This window comes from Vigna angularis, chromosome 1 (genome assembly GCF_016808095.1).
Source record: "Vigna angularis cultivar LongXiaoDou No.4 chromosome 1, ASM1680809v1, whole genome shotgun sequence".
NCBI classification, from domain to species: Eukaryota; Viridiplantae; Streptophyta; class Magnoliopsida; order Fabales; family Fabaceae; genus Vigna; species Vigna angularis.
In genome coordinates this window covers 2,170,171-2,188,303 of record NC_068970.1, presented here as the reverse complement: position 1 = coordinate 2,188,303, position 18,133 = coordinate 2,170,171, and the positions used below count along the sequence as shown (strand labels likewise).

Sequence of the window (18,133 nt, the reverse complement as noted above, 5' to 3'; positions counted from 1 at the left end):
CCCAGCATAATAAAGGCAGGACAAAATGTTAAAAATGACGCCTACCCATACCGAGATAGATTTATTGTAGCTGCACCTACAACGTTCCAAACCATATTATGCAGTAACGTTTGAACTGTTATCAATGTGGATTCTAGATGTTAAAAGCATCAAGATAGTGAAAAAAAAAAGAATATTAAGATTACAATTACAGTGTAGGAATATACACTAAGTTGTTCACATTTTGGCAATAGCATGCACACAGCTCTTAGCGTTTACATGATTGACATACACAATACTGGTTCTGAATAATACATGCTACATGCTACTCCCTCACTATAATTTGATCTTCAAAAATATGTACATCTGAAAAGAGAATAAGATGATTAATCTTCTCTTTTCTTCCGGCTACAATAGTATTAACAGTACATAAATAGTTTCCCTGCTTCAAATGTTAAAACGAAATATCAGGGTCTCAAGTGTAGGTATGTATGTCACACGAGCCTCCATAGAGATCACGTCAGCAAGAGTTAAACCATATTGCACATTTACAAACAACAAAGGAACGCGTCCGAGCTATGTAGGTATGAGTGCCAATATCTGATTTCTTATAATGCCCATGCATTTCTGTATCTCACCATATATTGGAAGATTCTTTGAACATAATGGCTGCAAACTGGTGACAGCAGAATCTAGTACCTGAGCGACATCGGCTGGGGGAAACTGTCGTTCAGTACACTTCTGCATTTTGTTTTTTCAAAAATAGGTTAGGGTGTACAGGTAAAAGGTCTTCAATTGGACAACTGATTTAATCACGTGTTTTGAATATTTCATTAACATGTAGTACCAATTCTATTACTCTACACTTTATCTTTTGTATCATGAGCATTTACATAAAGCAACCTTAGAGAATGGCGTCCCTATTTAATTGCGTAATGAATACGAGACCCTGATTATGTGTATTATTGTCTTTTTATTGAATAGAAAACAATTTGTGAACAGACGTAGTTGGTAAAAAGTTTTTAGTGTTAGAATCTTAAAGATATAGTAACGCTGTTGATACTAAGATAAATTAGATTGATTCTATATTCATATTAATAGCCTACAATAGGATACATGAATATTTAGTATTTATGTTTTCTTCCCTATAAAATGAATGGCTCCATTGCGGTCTAAACACAATTCATTATATCCCTTATGAATTTCTCTCCTCTAAACACGGTATCAGCATATTCTAATGGAATTTACTGAACTTATTGTGCCACCTGTTGTGTAACTACCTATCCACAATGTAAGAGAGTATATTAAAGATTTCACATCTCAGAGATATGTAGAGAATAAAGACTCAGTAACGTTTGGTAGGCTTATTGTACTACTCACTGTTAGATCACTTTCAAATGTCTAATTTAACGTAGATGTCCAATATTTTGCATGAAGTAATGTGTAGTTTCAACGTCGTTTAAACATATAACTAAAAAATATATATATAAATAAGAATAAACCTTATATAAATGAGAGCAAATCTAATCTTACAAGTAAATTTTGTTAGATTAAATTAAATTAAAATCTACTTTTTAATATGGTATTTTAGAACTAATGGGAAGGAAAACCTAACTCATTGTAAAGTTCTCAGAAATCATGGATATTTTCTGTTTTTTGTTCTTTTTCTGTTATGTTCCATCATTCACTGTTGGTAACTTTCTGATGAGTTTTTTTTTGTCTATTGTTTGTTTGCTCCTCTTTTCATCTTTTATTTTAGTTTTGTGTTCTTATCTTGTTACTATGGTAACCAACAAAAAGAAACTTGGTGGATATGACCTATATGCTTCAACTTATTTGCTTATTAAAAAAAAAAAACTTGAGGGAAACTGTTAATCTCGTAAATAAGTTAGAATCCTATAGACATAGTAACTGTTGATAATATGATGAATTAAATTGATTCTATATTTATATTATCAGTCTAAAATAGGGTAATTGACTATTGTTTTCTCCCCTATAAATTGAATAGCTCCGATATGGTCTAAACACACTGAATTTTAAATTGAAGAGAAGTTGAAGTTCAAGAGAAAATACTAGATATTAAAGAAACTCAAATGTTGTAATATAAATGATAACTTCTACCTATTTCTTTGTTTCCTGAGACCTAGATAACAAGTGGAATTAAATTCAATTTAGCATTTAAAAGTGCACCACAAATATAGGTATCACCTTTAATGTTCTAGACCTGCTATAACCAAGTTTCATGCCTTTCCTGATTTCCTAAACTGTTGCATGCTATACAGAATGAATGTAAATATGACACTTATACAATCAATACACCATTTATGTTTTTTAACCTAATAGCTTAAGTTTTTAGGTTAATTGGTCCATGACATAGTATGGAAGCTCTATGACCAAGTGGTCTAGACTTTGATACTGCTCCAATTCTAAATAATGGTTTTTCAACACAACTTGGGTGTGTTTGCCTTATTTGCAACTGCACCCATAGGCCGCTTGTGCTAGAGGAGGTTAGATAAACCATTATCGCATCTTTACCAAACAACTTAAGCTTTTATAATAATTAGTTCGTGACAACATATTTGTAGAGAGATCTGAGAAGTAAATATGGCATTGTCAGAATGCTGCTATTTCCACCTTGGTGTTTATTCTGCCACTATGTATTCAGCCTAGGTTTATATTCTTTAAACCAAGATGGTACAGGAAAATAATTTTACAAAAAAGTGAGTAAATATTAGTCATCCTAAATAATTGAAGGCAACAAATTAAGTTGATAGTGTTGATACTTTGATAGAAACAGTTATCTACAATAACAGCCATATCAAGTCAAATGGCTGTCTTATGGAGAAGTCTGCCTTAAAATAAATTGTTCATCTCCCATAATAAAATAAATACACAGCACCATGTAAAATACCATGATACTATTTAAAATATATTTTTTTTAAATGATAAAAGCACCATAGAAATTGTCCATAAAATAGTTAGTGTTTGGCATAAGGTCAGGTTTTGTTGAACTACCACAAGTTCAAATGACTAAGCAACAGAATATAGTGAGGGGAGATTGACCATGAAAATCATTCAAGTAAAAATCAAATTCAGTGGAATGTGATTTACCTGAATCATGAACAACGTAGCTAGGCAATGAGATATTAGTTCTGAGGGAATTTTCATTTCATTTTGGTCAGATGAACCGTTGAGTTCAGCATCTTGTACATGACAACTTGTCAAGGGATTTAATACGCTGGCAGCCAATTGATCATGAGAAGCCAGAGAAAGAGAATCTGCATGCGGAAAAGTTGTGACTGAAGCAGTAGGTTCGTCCACAGAAAGCTGGTTATTGATGAAATTTATTGCATCCTCAATTCTTTCTGTCGTTCTTAAATTTGACATTGCCTGCAATGGTTTTTATGAAAATTTGTAAGTACATCACTAGAATATAGTCAGCAAGAAAACTGAAAATGATATCCTGTGAAAATGTCATGTTATTAGTTTATTTATTTATAAGGTGTATCAAGGAAGAAGTCAACAAAGTATCTTATCATAAAACTGAAGCTTAAATAGATCAGTCAGCAGGAACATTTTCTTGAATGTTTTTTCAGAAACTTTACTGCATATTGCCTAAAGGGAGATGTAATGACCTTTTTTATAGATAGTGGCACAGCTGTGACTGTACTGTGCAGTGTATGCAATTCATGTTAATATAAAAATGAGAAAACTGGAAGATCAAACTGTTTGGCATGAACATTAAATAGCACTCCATATATAACTTTGTTGAGTGCTGTGTTCTTTTAGTTTGTAACATAATTTAATCCGAATGTTGCATTTACTAATTTAATTAGATGCAATTAGCTGCCTTTCTATACCTGAGAAGCTTGAACAATCATTGTCCGTGCTTTTCTTCTAGAACTTTCAACAATTTCAGCAATATGACTCTGAGATATTGATTCTTGGTTGTGGCAAGCTGAACAATTGGAAGAGCTCGCCTGACCACTAGGATCATCAAAATTAGCCATGGGCTTTAATGAAAAAACGGAGGAGCTTGCTTGATATGTGTTGCGTTGCCTCAAGCAAAACAAGGCAGAGGAAACCTGCAAAAGTGCAATACATTCAGACAATTGTAAATTACTGGAATCAGAAGTTGTAAGGATGAAAAACAATTGAAGATTCGTGCCTGTTCATTTGCTTCAGTTAATTGCTTTAGTACAGAAGCGTAATTCCTCTTAAAAAGTTCTGAATCCTTTACTGAGTTGTCTCCATATTTCTGGCTCTCTGATATCCCATCATTCATGTGCTTCAGTTCAGATAATATACGTTCCTAAAAGTTCAAAATCAACAGATCAAAACTCATTTTAGAAAGGAATATTTGAAAGAAAGATATTTTCTTTTATCATGACAGGACAATGGTAAAGGCAGATGGAATTGGGAAACACCTTTTTGTCTAGAGCACGATTCAAATCTGAAATAGCCAATGTGTCAGCTTCTTTTGAATGTACATGTTCAAGAAGGGAAGGTTGAGAACTTGATGGTAGTTGCACATTACCAATCTCGCTGCACACAACTTTTGGTTGTGGTTTGGAGCTTGAAGAAAATACCTACGAATTAAAGGGAAAAAATATAAGATTAGAAAACTGCATAGGGATTAGTGAATATAGTGAAAACTAGGTATTAGATTAATCTCCCCTGTGTAGAAAAAAGACTTTGGGTACTGTGTTTATAATAAAAAGAATATGGGCTAAGCCCAAAATACAAATAATAACAGGCAAAGATAATAACATAAAAACAGAAGATAAAAGACAAGATATATAACCCTCTTCTACAAACTAGTGCATATAAATCACATGTACCAAATTTGTTATACATATAATCAATTCTCGGTCCTTGTAAGGACTTAGTAAAAATATATGCTAACTGATCACTTGAGTTAACGAACTCAATCTTAATGTCTCTAGATACAATCTTCTCTCAATTGAAATGACGGTCAATCGCAATGTATTTGGTTATCTCATGAAAGATAGGATTAGAACTAATACGAAAAGTAGTCTTATAATCACATATAAGTGTTATTTGAGTGACATATCCAAATTATAACTCTCTAAGTAGTTACTTAAGCCAAATAAATTCACAAGTGGCTGAAGCCATAACTCTATATTATGCTTTTACACTAGATCTTGTCACAACACTTTGTTTCTTACTCTTCCAAGTGATCAAGTTATTATCACCAATTAAGACACAATATCTTGAAATAGGTCTTCTATTAGAAAGAGATCCTACCCAATCAACATTTGAATAACAAACAACTCCTAGATAAAGGATTCTCTATTAGGTCTCCGTAATTCAATAAAAACATTAGAAAACTATACTTTGAGTTTCCCTTTTTGGTTTTTCTCACCAGTCTCTCTGAGAACCCGGAATCTGTTTCTGGGTTCCTAACTTTAAGCAAGGAGGTAGAGACTTTGAGAGTGTCAATTCAAGATAGATACATTACAACTATGTGTTGCCATTTACAGAAACAAAACATTTCCAGAATCACTATTGCACTCAATAATGTTTCTTAGATTCCTCCAAAAAGCTTCACTTGCACCAATTCTTCCTTCAGCTCAGAATACTGATACATGCACTGTGAGAATATACGCCCAAATTATGATAAAGCAATATTCCTATTCTTTTTACCACAATCGTTTACTTGTTTCACTGATTGATGCAAAAAAAAGTTGAAAGAGCTTCAAGTCCAGCAGAGTTAAGAAATCAGAACAACTGAACCAGAATATTATACAGCAAAAATTAAGTCCTCAAAATATTAGAGAATATCTTTTGAAAGATCATTGAGAACAAGAGAAGAAAATGATCCGTTGGCAAGTGTTTTTTGATAAATATCAAGCTCAAGGACAGAGCCTTGTTCATCGACAGCAAGTCAGTTGCCTTCTTCAATTTGTATATTCCCTTAATTCTTGTACCATACACGATCTTTTAACAAAATTATTGTATTATTTATTTTATTTTTCTGAAATGACCCTCCTTTATACGATGATATTTCTAAATTCCTAATGGTCTAGCTCGGCCACTGATGACTGAACTAATGTGAAATTTACATCGTGAAGAAATTAAAGCAATCAAATTATCATCACAATACAGAATTAAAATCCAACTCAACAAATTTGTACCTGTTTTGATAAAGCACCAGGTCCATGCAGAGTGGGGGATATATGAAGGCTTTTACTGGTATCTGAGTTCTCGCCGGGGGACAATATTGTGTGCCCAGCAACCTTTCTCTGTTTCAGTTTTCCATTAGGCTTGAGCTCAACAAAGTTCTCGTTTATTTGGGCGGAAGAGGTATTGTGTTGTATCAGAGATGTAGGCATATTTTCAAGTGGATACAAAGGCATGCAGTCAACATCCTGAGATACAAAAATGTGTCAAATTATGCTATTGACAAAGAAAATTGTGAAGTGATCATACTACTTGGGACATGAATGGGGTTACAAGATGAAAAGTGAGGTGAGAAGAGCAATGCAGATATTTAAAAACTAAATACAACAATGAACTCTGTACTGATTCGCTAGTAGAGTAACAATTCCTTCTAAGGTTATTAAAATCAGGATCCTACTCAAATTTTCAGGGATACCAACACCAGATAATAGGATTTCATTGAGGATTGCAAGATCCTAAGAGCCATGACAAATAAAAAGATAAAACTTGAAAAGTTTAGGTATATGAGAAAAAAAAATCTAGTTTAATTGGTTTTCGCCAGTACAAACACACGTGTGTGTGTGTGTGTGTGTAAGATATCTAATAATTTAATATATCTAACACTTCTCCTGAAGCAAGTGTATATAAATAGTATATATCAAGTTTGTTACAAATATAATCGTATATTTGCTAATTGATCACTTTAGTTAATGAACTCAATCTTGATGTACCCAGATACAATATTCTCTCAAATGAAATGACAATCATTCTCAATGTGTTTAGTACTCTCATGAAAGACAAGATTATTATTTCTCACATATAAGTGTCATTTAAGTGATATTTCAAAATTGTAATTTTCTAAGAAATTGTTTAAACCAAACAAGCTCACTAGTGACTGAGGTCATAGCTTTATATTTTGCTTTTGCACTAAATTTTGTCACAAGACTTTGTTTTCTGATTTTCCAAGAGATCAAGTTCCCATTGTTAGAATATGTTTTATTAGCTGAATTATTTCTGTCTTTATGTTTTATTGTTTCCTTATTTAGCAAATTATAATTACAATATATGATGGGGATATCCCTGAATCATAGGGATATGGTTGTCTCGAAGCTATTATTATACTTCCTAAAATAGCTTTCTAGCCTTGTATATATAGATTGTATCGTAATAAGATACATCATTCTACCCGAAATTATAACACCCATCAATGGAGATACAATATTTGGACGTAAACCTTCTATCAAAAGGAGATCCTATCCAATCAGTATCTGAATAACAAACAACTCTTGTATGGTTATTGAAACCATATAACAACCCTTTTCCAGGAGCTCCTTTAATTTATTTTAATATACAAATGACTATATTCCAATGATCTTGACATGGAGAATTAAGAAATTGGTTTACCATACTGATTGCAAAGGAAATGTCAGGATGAGTAAATGCAAATAATTTAATTTTTCAACTAGTCTTTTATACTGCTCGGGATCTAACATAAGTTCTCCCTGATTTGATAGATGTTTAGTATTGGGATTTTTTAAGTGGACTTTAAGCCTAACTCAACCCTACAAAACCATAAATTGACATTATCTCTAGTCAATGTGGGACTTCCAATATACATTCCTCACGTCGAGTTATATACATCTCGATCGTGGGACTTAACATTAATGGATGATCTGATAGCAACCCGATAGCGTGCCCAACAAACAACAAATTTCGTTAAGATAGGCTCTAACAATGACTCTGATATCATGTTAAGAAGTAGACTTTAAGAATAACTCAACCCTATAAAATTGACTTATAAGATGAGGTTTGTACACACTTAAATACTGTAAATTTGCCTTATTTCTAATCGATGTGTGACTTCCAACAGGATCTAGGGGTTTATCAATCATTTTTGAATTCATCAACCTAGTTTCTTCAAAAATATTCAATGCATACTTCCTTTGAGATATAACAATACCATTGTTGGATTGTGCTACCTCAATACCAAAGAAATAACTGAGTTTGCAAAGATCTTTGGTTTGAAAATGGTGACAAAGATGTTGTTTTATCCGGGAGATGTCATAGTGGTCACTACCTGTAAGAACGATGTTATCAACATATACTATCAAGTAGACAAATTCAATACTCGAGTGGCGATAAAAGATTGAATGATCTGTCTCACACCGAGTCATAACAAATTTTTGAAGGTTTCTAAATTTTCCAAAGAAGGCCCTAGGAGACTGGTTTTGTGTCATATAAGGATTTGCAAAGACGACATAGCAACCCATAAGACTCCCCTTGAGCAACAAATCCTGAAAGTTGCTCCATATAAATTTCTTCTTGCAAATCTCCATTAAACAATGCATTTTTGACATCCAGGTGGTAAATAGGTCATTGTTGAAGAGCAATCATGGCTATAAACAAACAAACAGAAGCCATCTTTACCACTAGAGAAAAGGTATCACCATAATCCAACCCAAAAAATTTGTGTTTAGCCTTTGGCCATAAGACGGGCTTTGAGGCGATCAATAGTATCATTAGGACAAACTGTGATAGCAAAAACCCACCTGGAACTAATTATAGATTTCCCTATTCTGAAAAGCACTTAGTTCATCTAGCATGGCCTGACGTCAACCAAGATGGGCTAAGGCATCACTGACAGATTTTGGAATGGTCACAGAAGAAATAGACGAAAGACATATATAAATAGGTGAAGATAATCTATAATAACTCAAAACAATATAATTTGGAGAGGGATTACGGGTAGAACAGATACCTTTTCGAAGGACAACTAGAAGATCAGACTCATATGTCAAAGCCAAGAGAAGACAAAGTAGTTTGCACTTGGATTGAGTCACCTAGTGGTTGTTGAGAACAATATTTGTAACTATAAACCTGAAGTGGTGGTGGAAGAGAATATGATGGTGGTGGTGGACAAGGCACAATTGGAGGACCACAAATAAAAGGAATATTGACTGTATTAGATGAAGTCATATCAAAAGAAGAATGACCATTAAAATAAAAAGAAGATTCATTGAAGATGACATTAGTAGAAACAAAATAGTGGTGAAGAGAAAGAGAAAAACATTTGTATCCTTTTTGTGATCAAGTAAATCCTAAAAACACAAATTTGTATGATCGAGGATATAACTTATCAAGACCAAGACAAATTATGAACAAAACATGTAGACCCAAAAACTTTTAGAGGTAAGGGATGAAGAGGTTCATGAGAAAATAAAATAAAATGAGGTATTTTATCATCTAAAACTGAATAGGGCATGCGATTAATGAGAAAACATGAAGTAAGAATAGCATCATCCTAAAAATATTGAGGAACCTTATCATGAATTAAAAGAGTGCGAGTTATTGCAGTAAGATATCTATTTTTGCGCTCAACCACCTCCATTTTGCTGAGGTGTATAAGCACATGAAGTTTGATAGAGAATGCCATGAGAAACCATAAATTGTTTAAGAGAATAGGAAAGATATTTGCGACCATTATCATTTCGCAAAGTTTGAATAGAGACACCAAACCAAGTTTTAATTTCTTTAAAAAAAGATTGCAATATATGAAATAATTCAAAACAATTTTTTATTGAAAACAACCAAGTACATCTGGAATAATCATGATAAAAGTAACAAATTATTAAAAACCTAAGTTAGAGTTAAGACGACTAGGTCCCCAAATGTCAGATTGAAGTAAGGAAAAAATAGACGAAGCACGTTGGGAGACTCTATGAGGAAAGGAACTACAACTATGCTTAGCCTAATTGACACGACTCACGCCAAACTGGATAACTTGGATAAGCCGGGAACAAGCTACAACAATTTGACAAGACTGAGATAACCAAACTGAGCAGAAAGAAGAGATGAAGACTCTATAACTACGCCAACATGTGTAGACGAGTAGAGATGATAAAGACCATGAGACTCACATCCGATCAAATCACCTATCTTGAACTTCAGTCCTGTAAACAAACAGAATGTTTAACACAATCAAGAAAATATGTTAGACTACTAATGGATAATAAGTTAAAAAGAGATCCAAGGACATAAAGAACATTATCAATTGATAAAAAAGGAAAAAGGGTAACAGTCTCAATACCATGAGCTAAAACCCTAGATGCATAAGTCATTGAACAGAAGGTAAATTATCTGGAGAGAATAAAGATGAAAACAAAGATTTGTCACCAATAATGTGATATGTGGCTCCTGAGTCGAGAACCCAAAGACCAAAGAAGATTGAGTCAGACCAACAAAAGTGAACTAGAAAGTTGTTGATCCTCGTATCATTTGAAAAAGTTATTGATAATAATAGATTTGTCGGTGATATTAGATGAAGAAGGATCCACAAGATGTGATTGTGAGGGGGGATAAATCTGAACAACAATAGCAGATTCGAGGAAGACATCCATGTAATGCATAACACCTGTCAATCTTGTGGCCTAATCAAGGCACCAATCATAGATCCTGAAAGAGGACAAAATGGTGACCTCGACACTCTAAATCGCTGTCGGAGAAGAGTTGGGACATGTCGTCACGTGACAGAGAAAGGGCGCAAATTTGGAACTTCGAGGGGCATATGAGGGCGCGTGGGAGCCCCGACGAAGGCATCGTTGATGGCACAGTGGTCACCTAGCAAAGACGATCAAAATTGTATGGTTGTCAGTGGAAATTGGAGCTCCGACGATGTTGACGGGAGGAGATTGCAACAACTCCAACGACGACAACAATTTTCGTGGTGAAGGTGACGGAATTTTTTTCCAAAAGAACCTTTGGTTCTAGATATCATAATGAATATTGTAAAAACTATATGGGATTAATCTCCTTTATGTAGTAAATACACATAAGGTACTACATTCATAATAAGGAAAATATGGATTAAGTCCAAAATACAAATAAAGATTAATAACAAAGTAACTGAAGATAAAAGATAAAGATCATTAATAACTACTAGTGACTCAACATAATATTTCTTAATAAGCCAAGACTCCTCCCTAAAATTGATGAATGAATATATGTCATTCTCAGCCTGCATGTAAGATCATGAAATTGTTCTATGGGAAGACCTTTTTTAAACAAATGTAAGTCAGGATGTGATGTAGGAAGCAGTGATAAGGTCATTATCTAGATTTTGTTAATGAAGTGTTTGGTTCTATCATGTTGAACTCAATTGTGAACAATGTTAACATGTGATTTATCATCAAACTAGAGAATCATAGGTTCTTCACATTTCACTTTAAGATCATTTTCAATCATAACAGTTCACACACCCCTCGCATCATAGCTCAGAATTTAGTCATTGCATTAGACCTTGTAAATACATTTTGTTTTTTACTTCTCCAAGTCATCAAGTTTCCATCCAAGAACATGCAATATCTTGAATTGGACTCTTATTAGTAACAAACCCTACACAATATGCTTCAGTATACACCTCCATATTTCACTTTGCATTATTCTTAAACAATAAACCCATATCAAGCTTGTCTTCAAATATTGAAGGATTTTGTTTATAGCTGACCACACTCATAACATATGCTATGTAGGTCTAGAGTGGGCTAAGTAAATGAGCTTCACCTCAAGTCTACCGTATTAACCCTTATTCACCGTGAAACTACTTTCATCACTCCCAAAACTGTGGTTTTGTTCCATAAGAACTGTAATAGCTTAGATCATCTGATAGAACATGTGGCTTATTAGCATCGTGTATTTGGTTAGATTGTCTAGTGGTAGTTATCTTGTCAGCTGATGTATGAATGATTATACCTTTTGTTAAACTATTTTGTACAATAAGACAAAAGTTATCGTGCTTCTAACTAATTTGTAATTGCCTGATATAAGAACTTCTACCTCCTCGTTATTGCATAACATAATAAGACAAAACGTTAATTCACAGTTCTGTTTGTTTGTTCTCAACAGGTGTGATTCCCAACCAAAGTTGCACTCTTTTTTCTCATTGCTTTTGGGCTTTTGTGGCATGTGGTGCACAACAAATACTTTACATTATAAATCTACTTGCATCCCACAACCTTTTCATCTTGTGCCTTGTCAACAATCTCCAATTATTGAAATTAAGGGATTGGGATTAAGAGTTTATTGGGTAGATTTGCTCCAGATTTAGAGTCTTTATGTCCAGAGATTTATTTCCTTTAAATACCAATGTATTGTCAAGAAAAGTAATTCCATAATTATTGCTGACTACCTACACATTTGTTTACTCATCTCTAGATTTTTTCTAAGACACTCATTTTTCATTCATGACTTCAAAACTTAGTTCTCATCCTTCAGCACTTCTTCAGATGGTGTAGGGACTTGAACTGCATTGAAAGCAGAGAAAAAACTCAGGCGTTAAATAGAAAGGCATTCAATGGACACAAATTGAGAAAAGGGATACATAGTACAAGACCATGTTCCTTTTCTTAGAGCAATAAGAAAATCATAAGTGTTAAGTTCCCAACTATCATCCAAGGAATTTTCCGAAAAGCCATCAAATATGACTTCCTAGGATATTCTTGCCTCCAAAAGGGATATTGGTAGGATATGTTATGTGTATGATAGGAGGAAACATATTAAAAAGTATGTTAGTTGGGTTGTTAGGTTGAGTGAGACTTTCTATATAGAGTGGGGCCTTTGTATGCAAGGGGATAGTTTTTAATGTTTCAGAATTGTTGATAGGATAATTGGATTCCTGTGGGAAGGGGAACATTGTCCCTTGGAAGCATTCATGCGATACTTGTTGCCTAGAATCAATAATACGAGATCTATTCAGTGAGTTTAGGAGTTTGCAGTTGTTTTCTTGGTTTCCTCTATCTAGAAACCTAACAGTCATACTTAAATATATGGTTTGGATTACAATGATAGTTAGATATATAATTTGGATTATGTTAGAATAATTACTGTTACATATCATCATTAAGGCTAGTCTGCTAGACCAGTAATGAGTAGTACCTAGTTCTGTATCTAGAGGTCTAGTGCAGACTCTTGGTGTTCCATGTACTCTTGCTTTTTCAATATATATAGAAGATAATGAAAGGGATCTGTTAAGCCCTCAAGAATATATTTTTATCAGTTTTTAATCTCAAGTTGGTATCAGAGCAGGTTCATCCTGCTCTAGTTTTTGTCCTGGGTTGTCTACCAGCATTGTCATTGTCGTTTGCATCTGTCCGGTGCCCTTTGCCGTTGTCCGCGGTTGTCTTGTCACTACCTGCAGCTGTCAACTGCAGTTTAAAGCTCTTCAACTTGGTTCTCTGCCATCTCACATTTGTCCGCCGCTATTCGCCGTCGTTCGTCGTCACTGCTCCGTCCGACGATCACTAGATCTGGTTCGTCTCTTCACGCGATGACCTCTTCATCAATTAAATATTAAGAATGATGTTCTTCATGGTGATCTCGAGGAGAACACTTACATGGAGTAATCTCCTACTTTTTTTGCTCAAGGGAAGTTTGGTTTGGTTTGTAAATTGAGATCGTCTCTCCATGGTCTCAAGCAATTTCCACATGATTGGTTTGGGCAGTCTAGTCATATTATTCAAATCTTTAGGCTAAAGTAAAATGAAATTGATTATTCAATCTTTTATTGCCATACATCTCCTAGAAAATGTGTTTATCTAATTGAGTATGATGATTATATAATTATCCCAAGGAATGATGCAACCAAAAATTGATTAGTTAAAGCAATATTTGTGCAAACACGTTCAAACTAAAGATCTTCTGTGCCTTATACTTCCTAGGCATTGAAGTGACTCAATCAAAAGAAGATATTTTTATTTCTAAAAAAAAATGTTAGAAATCTTGAAAGAAACATGAATGATTGATTGTAGACCTCTGGATCGTCCTATGAGTCAAAACCAAACATAATGGTAGAATAAACTGAGCCATTATCAGATCCAAAGACTTGAGGGAAAACTTATTACCTTACCGTTACTAAGCCTATCATATATTTTGTAGTTTAAACGGTTAGTTAATTTACGCAAACTCCTCGCACTGATCATTAGAATGTTGTGCTTCGCATACTCAGATACTTGAAAAGGCTCTAGGACAAGGTTTACTTTATGAAGTCAAAGGAAGTAACCAAATATCTGGATATTGTATTGTTGATTGGGCATGGTCTCCTACATACAAGTGTTTTACTTGATATTGTATTTTCATTGGAATGAATGTTATTTCTTGAAAAAGCAAGAAACATAATGTAATTGTTCAACCAAATGTTGAAGCTAAATATAGGGCAATGACATCACTCATTTGTGAACTTCAAGAAACATTTGTGGATAAAAAATTTCTCTAACAGAGGTTTTGTGAAATTCAAGAACTGAGGATGTATTGTCCAAGGAATTGACTGTCATCCTTTTCGAAAAGAGTTTTGTCCAAGGAAATTTGCACCAAGTTTGTTGGCTCCAATGATCAGCTTCCAGATGTTTTGAGAAAATCCTTGAGGGGAGCTTACATTCAACTTATATTTCCAAGATTAGAAAGTACAATTTGTATGTTCTAGCTTGAGAGAGAGTGTTAGAATAGTTTACTTTATCTTCTCAGCAAAAGCTATTTTTTGTTTTATCTACATGTAACCTAGAATCCCATGGGAAATTTCTCTCTTTTCTTAAGATTTTATTGTAAGCCATTGATCGTTATATATAATCAGCAGAGATATCTAAATTAAGGTCTTTCAAGCTCTTTTCCTCGTATATATTCTTTTCAAGTACAATAATAAAACAACAGTTTAGGCAGCCACTACATTTCCTTCTTCCTCCCATTATCATTTGTTAAAAGAGAAGAAAGCATACCATGACAAATTCAACCCCGAGTTCCGGTTGGTCAAACTGAACCCTATACCTACAATGATCAACAGTTAGTACACTTCCATCATGAATCTCTCTTGTCTTCGGATGAATAGCAATAACACGCTGCCCAACAATTAAAGGTTGGGCCAAATCAGTAGGAAGTCCTTCCTTGGTACCAGCAAGAATTTCAGCATAATGTGATCTAACAGATTCCCGGTATTCATGAAGTTTATGCTTCTCTTCTGTCAAAAATTGCTCTGAAAATCTTCTTGGTCTGCCAAGAGAACTGCATAAAGAGTAGCATGCATATGAAGTCATTTATCCAATACCAACTCAACCCAAAATCACAAGAATTATAAGAATGTTGGGTGCAAAGATTAAAAACTCATGACCGCTTCATCATAAAACCTCTAATACCATGTCACTAAAAAACTAAACTCAGAAACTTAAGCCATCAAGTGGAGGTATATGAATGATTTTATATATCTAATAGTCTTGGATGCACTTGGGTAACGACTAAAATGCTTATCCAATAATATCAGAACTTGCATCATAAATTTAACCATGAATTTTGTTGAAATGATCTAAAAGGTGCTTATTTTGATAAGCTTCACCAAACAGTTCAATGAAACAAGCTAAAAAAAGCTAATATGAAATTTTCTTCAACCGCCACAAACTTGTAGAAGTTTTTCCAAACACTCACTTAATCATGAATGCAATGATAGTGTAGAATGAAGTAACATTTAAACATTTCAAATTAAATACCTTCTGATGACGCCCCACTCAATACGAGTCAATCTAGGAACATGACCCAATCCAACATGGTCTAAGTACTCCACAAACTCTCTCTTTGAAAACCATGGGTAATCGATAGCACTATAAAACCACTCAAAAGTGCACCATCGCCTCATTTGATATGATGACAGACAATTGATAAGCTTTCCCTATGATAACAAAAGTAAAATTACTTTCCTAATATAGACAAAGAAATCAATTGATGCCACAGTACAAATGACAGATTATTAACCTTTTGACTAAAAGAACCATCTGGGAGTGAAGCAATGGGTTTATTATGTTGACTGCTAAAAGTATTTCTGGACACCACCAAATCTTGTGTCATTGGTTTTGGTTTCTCCATTTTTCTTCTTGGCCTTCCTCTGTCTAATGGAATGACTTGATTAGTAGATGAAACCTTTATGGGGGAAAAAGATGAATCATTCCTTTCCCTTTTGTCATTAGAACCTGAAGACAGATTTCCGGGGGATTTCGCCGCTTTTAGTTGTCTTGGATGTGGTGTAGAAATAGATGACCGCTTACCTTTAACCAAGGATTTCTTCACCTCATCAGTAGGCTAAAACGAAGAGAGAAAAGGTGCACACTGTAAGTAGGAACATTAAAGTATAGTAATATACAAAACAACATCAGGTGCAAATAAAACTGGAGATACGTTTTTGCAAAGCAAGGCGGCATCAAAGATCTATGGGTAATGAAATACAGGAAAGAAAACTAGAAATATATGAAAAGTCAAAATAGAAAGGGAAAGTAATTAGATAATGCAACATGAAATATGATAGATACAAATGTAATATAACCATTGATGAGCCATCATCTTACAACTCAAAATTTTAGGCAAAGGCTGGTTTTATATCCAACATGTAACCCAACACAGAACTCCTAAAAGCTTTAGTACTTGAACTACAGAGGAAAACAAGGAATAAATTCATTGATAATAACCACGCCAATTACATTCTTAGTTCTTCCATGTGTAACAATGAATCTCTCTAAAACAAGGAAACAAAATATGTTGAAATAAATAGAAAGATTAAGACATAAACCACTCTTTATAACATTATCCATCAAATTGGTAAATGAATATCAATCAATCTTATCTTGTTTACAAGATCCTAGAATCTACCATGAGGAAACCCCTTAGTGAAAATGTCTACCATCTGAAGTCTTGTAGTGACATGAGCAAACACAACGTCCATGTTTAGATTATTTTCTATGAAGTGTATATCTATTTAGATATGTTTGGTCCTGCCTTGCTACACTAGATTATAGGCAATGGTCATAACCGACTTATTCTCATAGTATCATTGCATAAGAATGTTTGCCTTGATTTTATGGTCATACAAAATTACTTCCATCTTTAGTTCTTCACATATACCTTGACCAAGGGTTCGAAACTCAGCTTTTGTGCTAGAATGAGATACTTTATCCTATTTTTTTAATCCCAATTTAAAAAGGAACAAAATAAGGTCTGGGAACCAAATTATATATCATTATAGCTTTAATAATCAATAATTGCATACCTTGGTTTTCTGGGAACCACTTAAATGAGAACCAGTTTGAGTTTCATCATTCTGCAACAAACAAAATACATCATACTTGCATGGAACGAGTCCATATCACAGAAAATATTAAATAAGGAACCACAAAATTGATACTGGAAAATAAACAATTCTTACTTTCAAGTTAAAAGATTTTTGTTTCCTTTTTCTGAATCCTGCATTAAGCTGGAGTGTTCCCTCTGCTTCAGGTACAACAACTCCATTATCAGAAAAAACCTTGGGAAACTTACTTGAAGCACTGCTTTCAATCTTAATAAATACTTTATGTGCTTCCATTTTAGATTCATCGACAACATCACGATTCCCTTCCTTGAACTGTGCAGATGACTCTGACACACAGAAAACAGTACAGAAAATATTTAAACAATCATAAAGTATAGACAAAAAAAGGATTTTCCATACAATAAATAGATATTTTCTTTAGCAGGGGTGGAAGGAACTCGATGAAGACAAATTGAAACAGATATTGCCATTCTATGAAGTTTGTTAAGTACATTGCAGGAAGATACAGAATACAGGGAGAAAATTACAAGGCAAAACAGTGCAAAAGGAAAGGAATATCAACAGAGAGAAGCATCTAAAAAATTATTTTAAATTAGTATACCACTAAAAGAGTAATACCAGGCTACGAAGTCTATTATTCTGCAGACTAAAAAGCTGAGCTCAGTTCATAAACTACTGAAGAAAGAGTTGCATAATGAGTATTCTTGTTGAGATTTTGTGTAATCTGTATTGTAATTAGTCCGTTTGTCTCCCTGACATTATCCAGATTATGACAATAAAATGAACATATTAAGCAATATTTCACACATTATTCTGATTCTTAAGTTGGCATATGTGTATCTAAATGCAAGGAATTCC

General features: G+C 33.9%; 1 protein-coding gene across 9 annotated transcripts in view; it reads right to left on the bottom strand.

Annotated features, from left to right (window-relative positions):
• Positions 1-155: 155 nt before the first annotated feature.
• The window catches only part of LOC108344517 (protein ALWAYS EARLY 3), a 28,761-nt gene continuing 10,783 nt past the window's right edge, over positions 156-18,133 (bottom strand). For all 9 annotated transcript variants that reach the window (XM_017582950.2, XM_052871716.1, XM_052871717.1 and 6 more), the window contains 11 exons: positions 17,390-17,601; positions 17,234-17,284; positions 15,949-16,272; positions 15,687-15,865; positions 14,925-15,207; positions 6,138-6,371; positions 4,407-4,568; positions 4,148-4,291; positions 3,840-4,064; positions 3,091-3,369; positions 156-720 (listed from right to left, as the gene is read on the bottom strand). In XM_017582950.2, the coding sequence (XP_017438439.1) occupies positions 556-720; positions 3,091-3,369; positions 3,840-4,064; positions 4,148-4,291; positions 4,407-4,568; positions 6,138-6,371; positions 14,925-15,207; positions 15,687-15,865; positions 15,949-16,272; positions 17,234-17,284; positions 17,390-17,601 (2,258 nt within the window). In that variant the 3' untranslated portion in view covers positions 156-555. The remainder of the gene's footprint in view (positions 721-3,090; positions 3,370-3,839; positions 4,065-4,147; positions 4,292-4,406; positions 4,569-6,137; positions 6,372-14,924; positions 15,208-15,686; positions 15,866-15,948; positions 16,273-17,233; positions 17,285-17,389; positions 17,602-18,133) is intronic.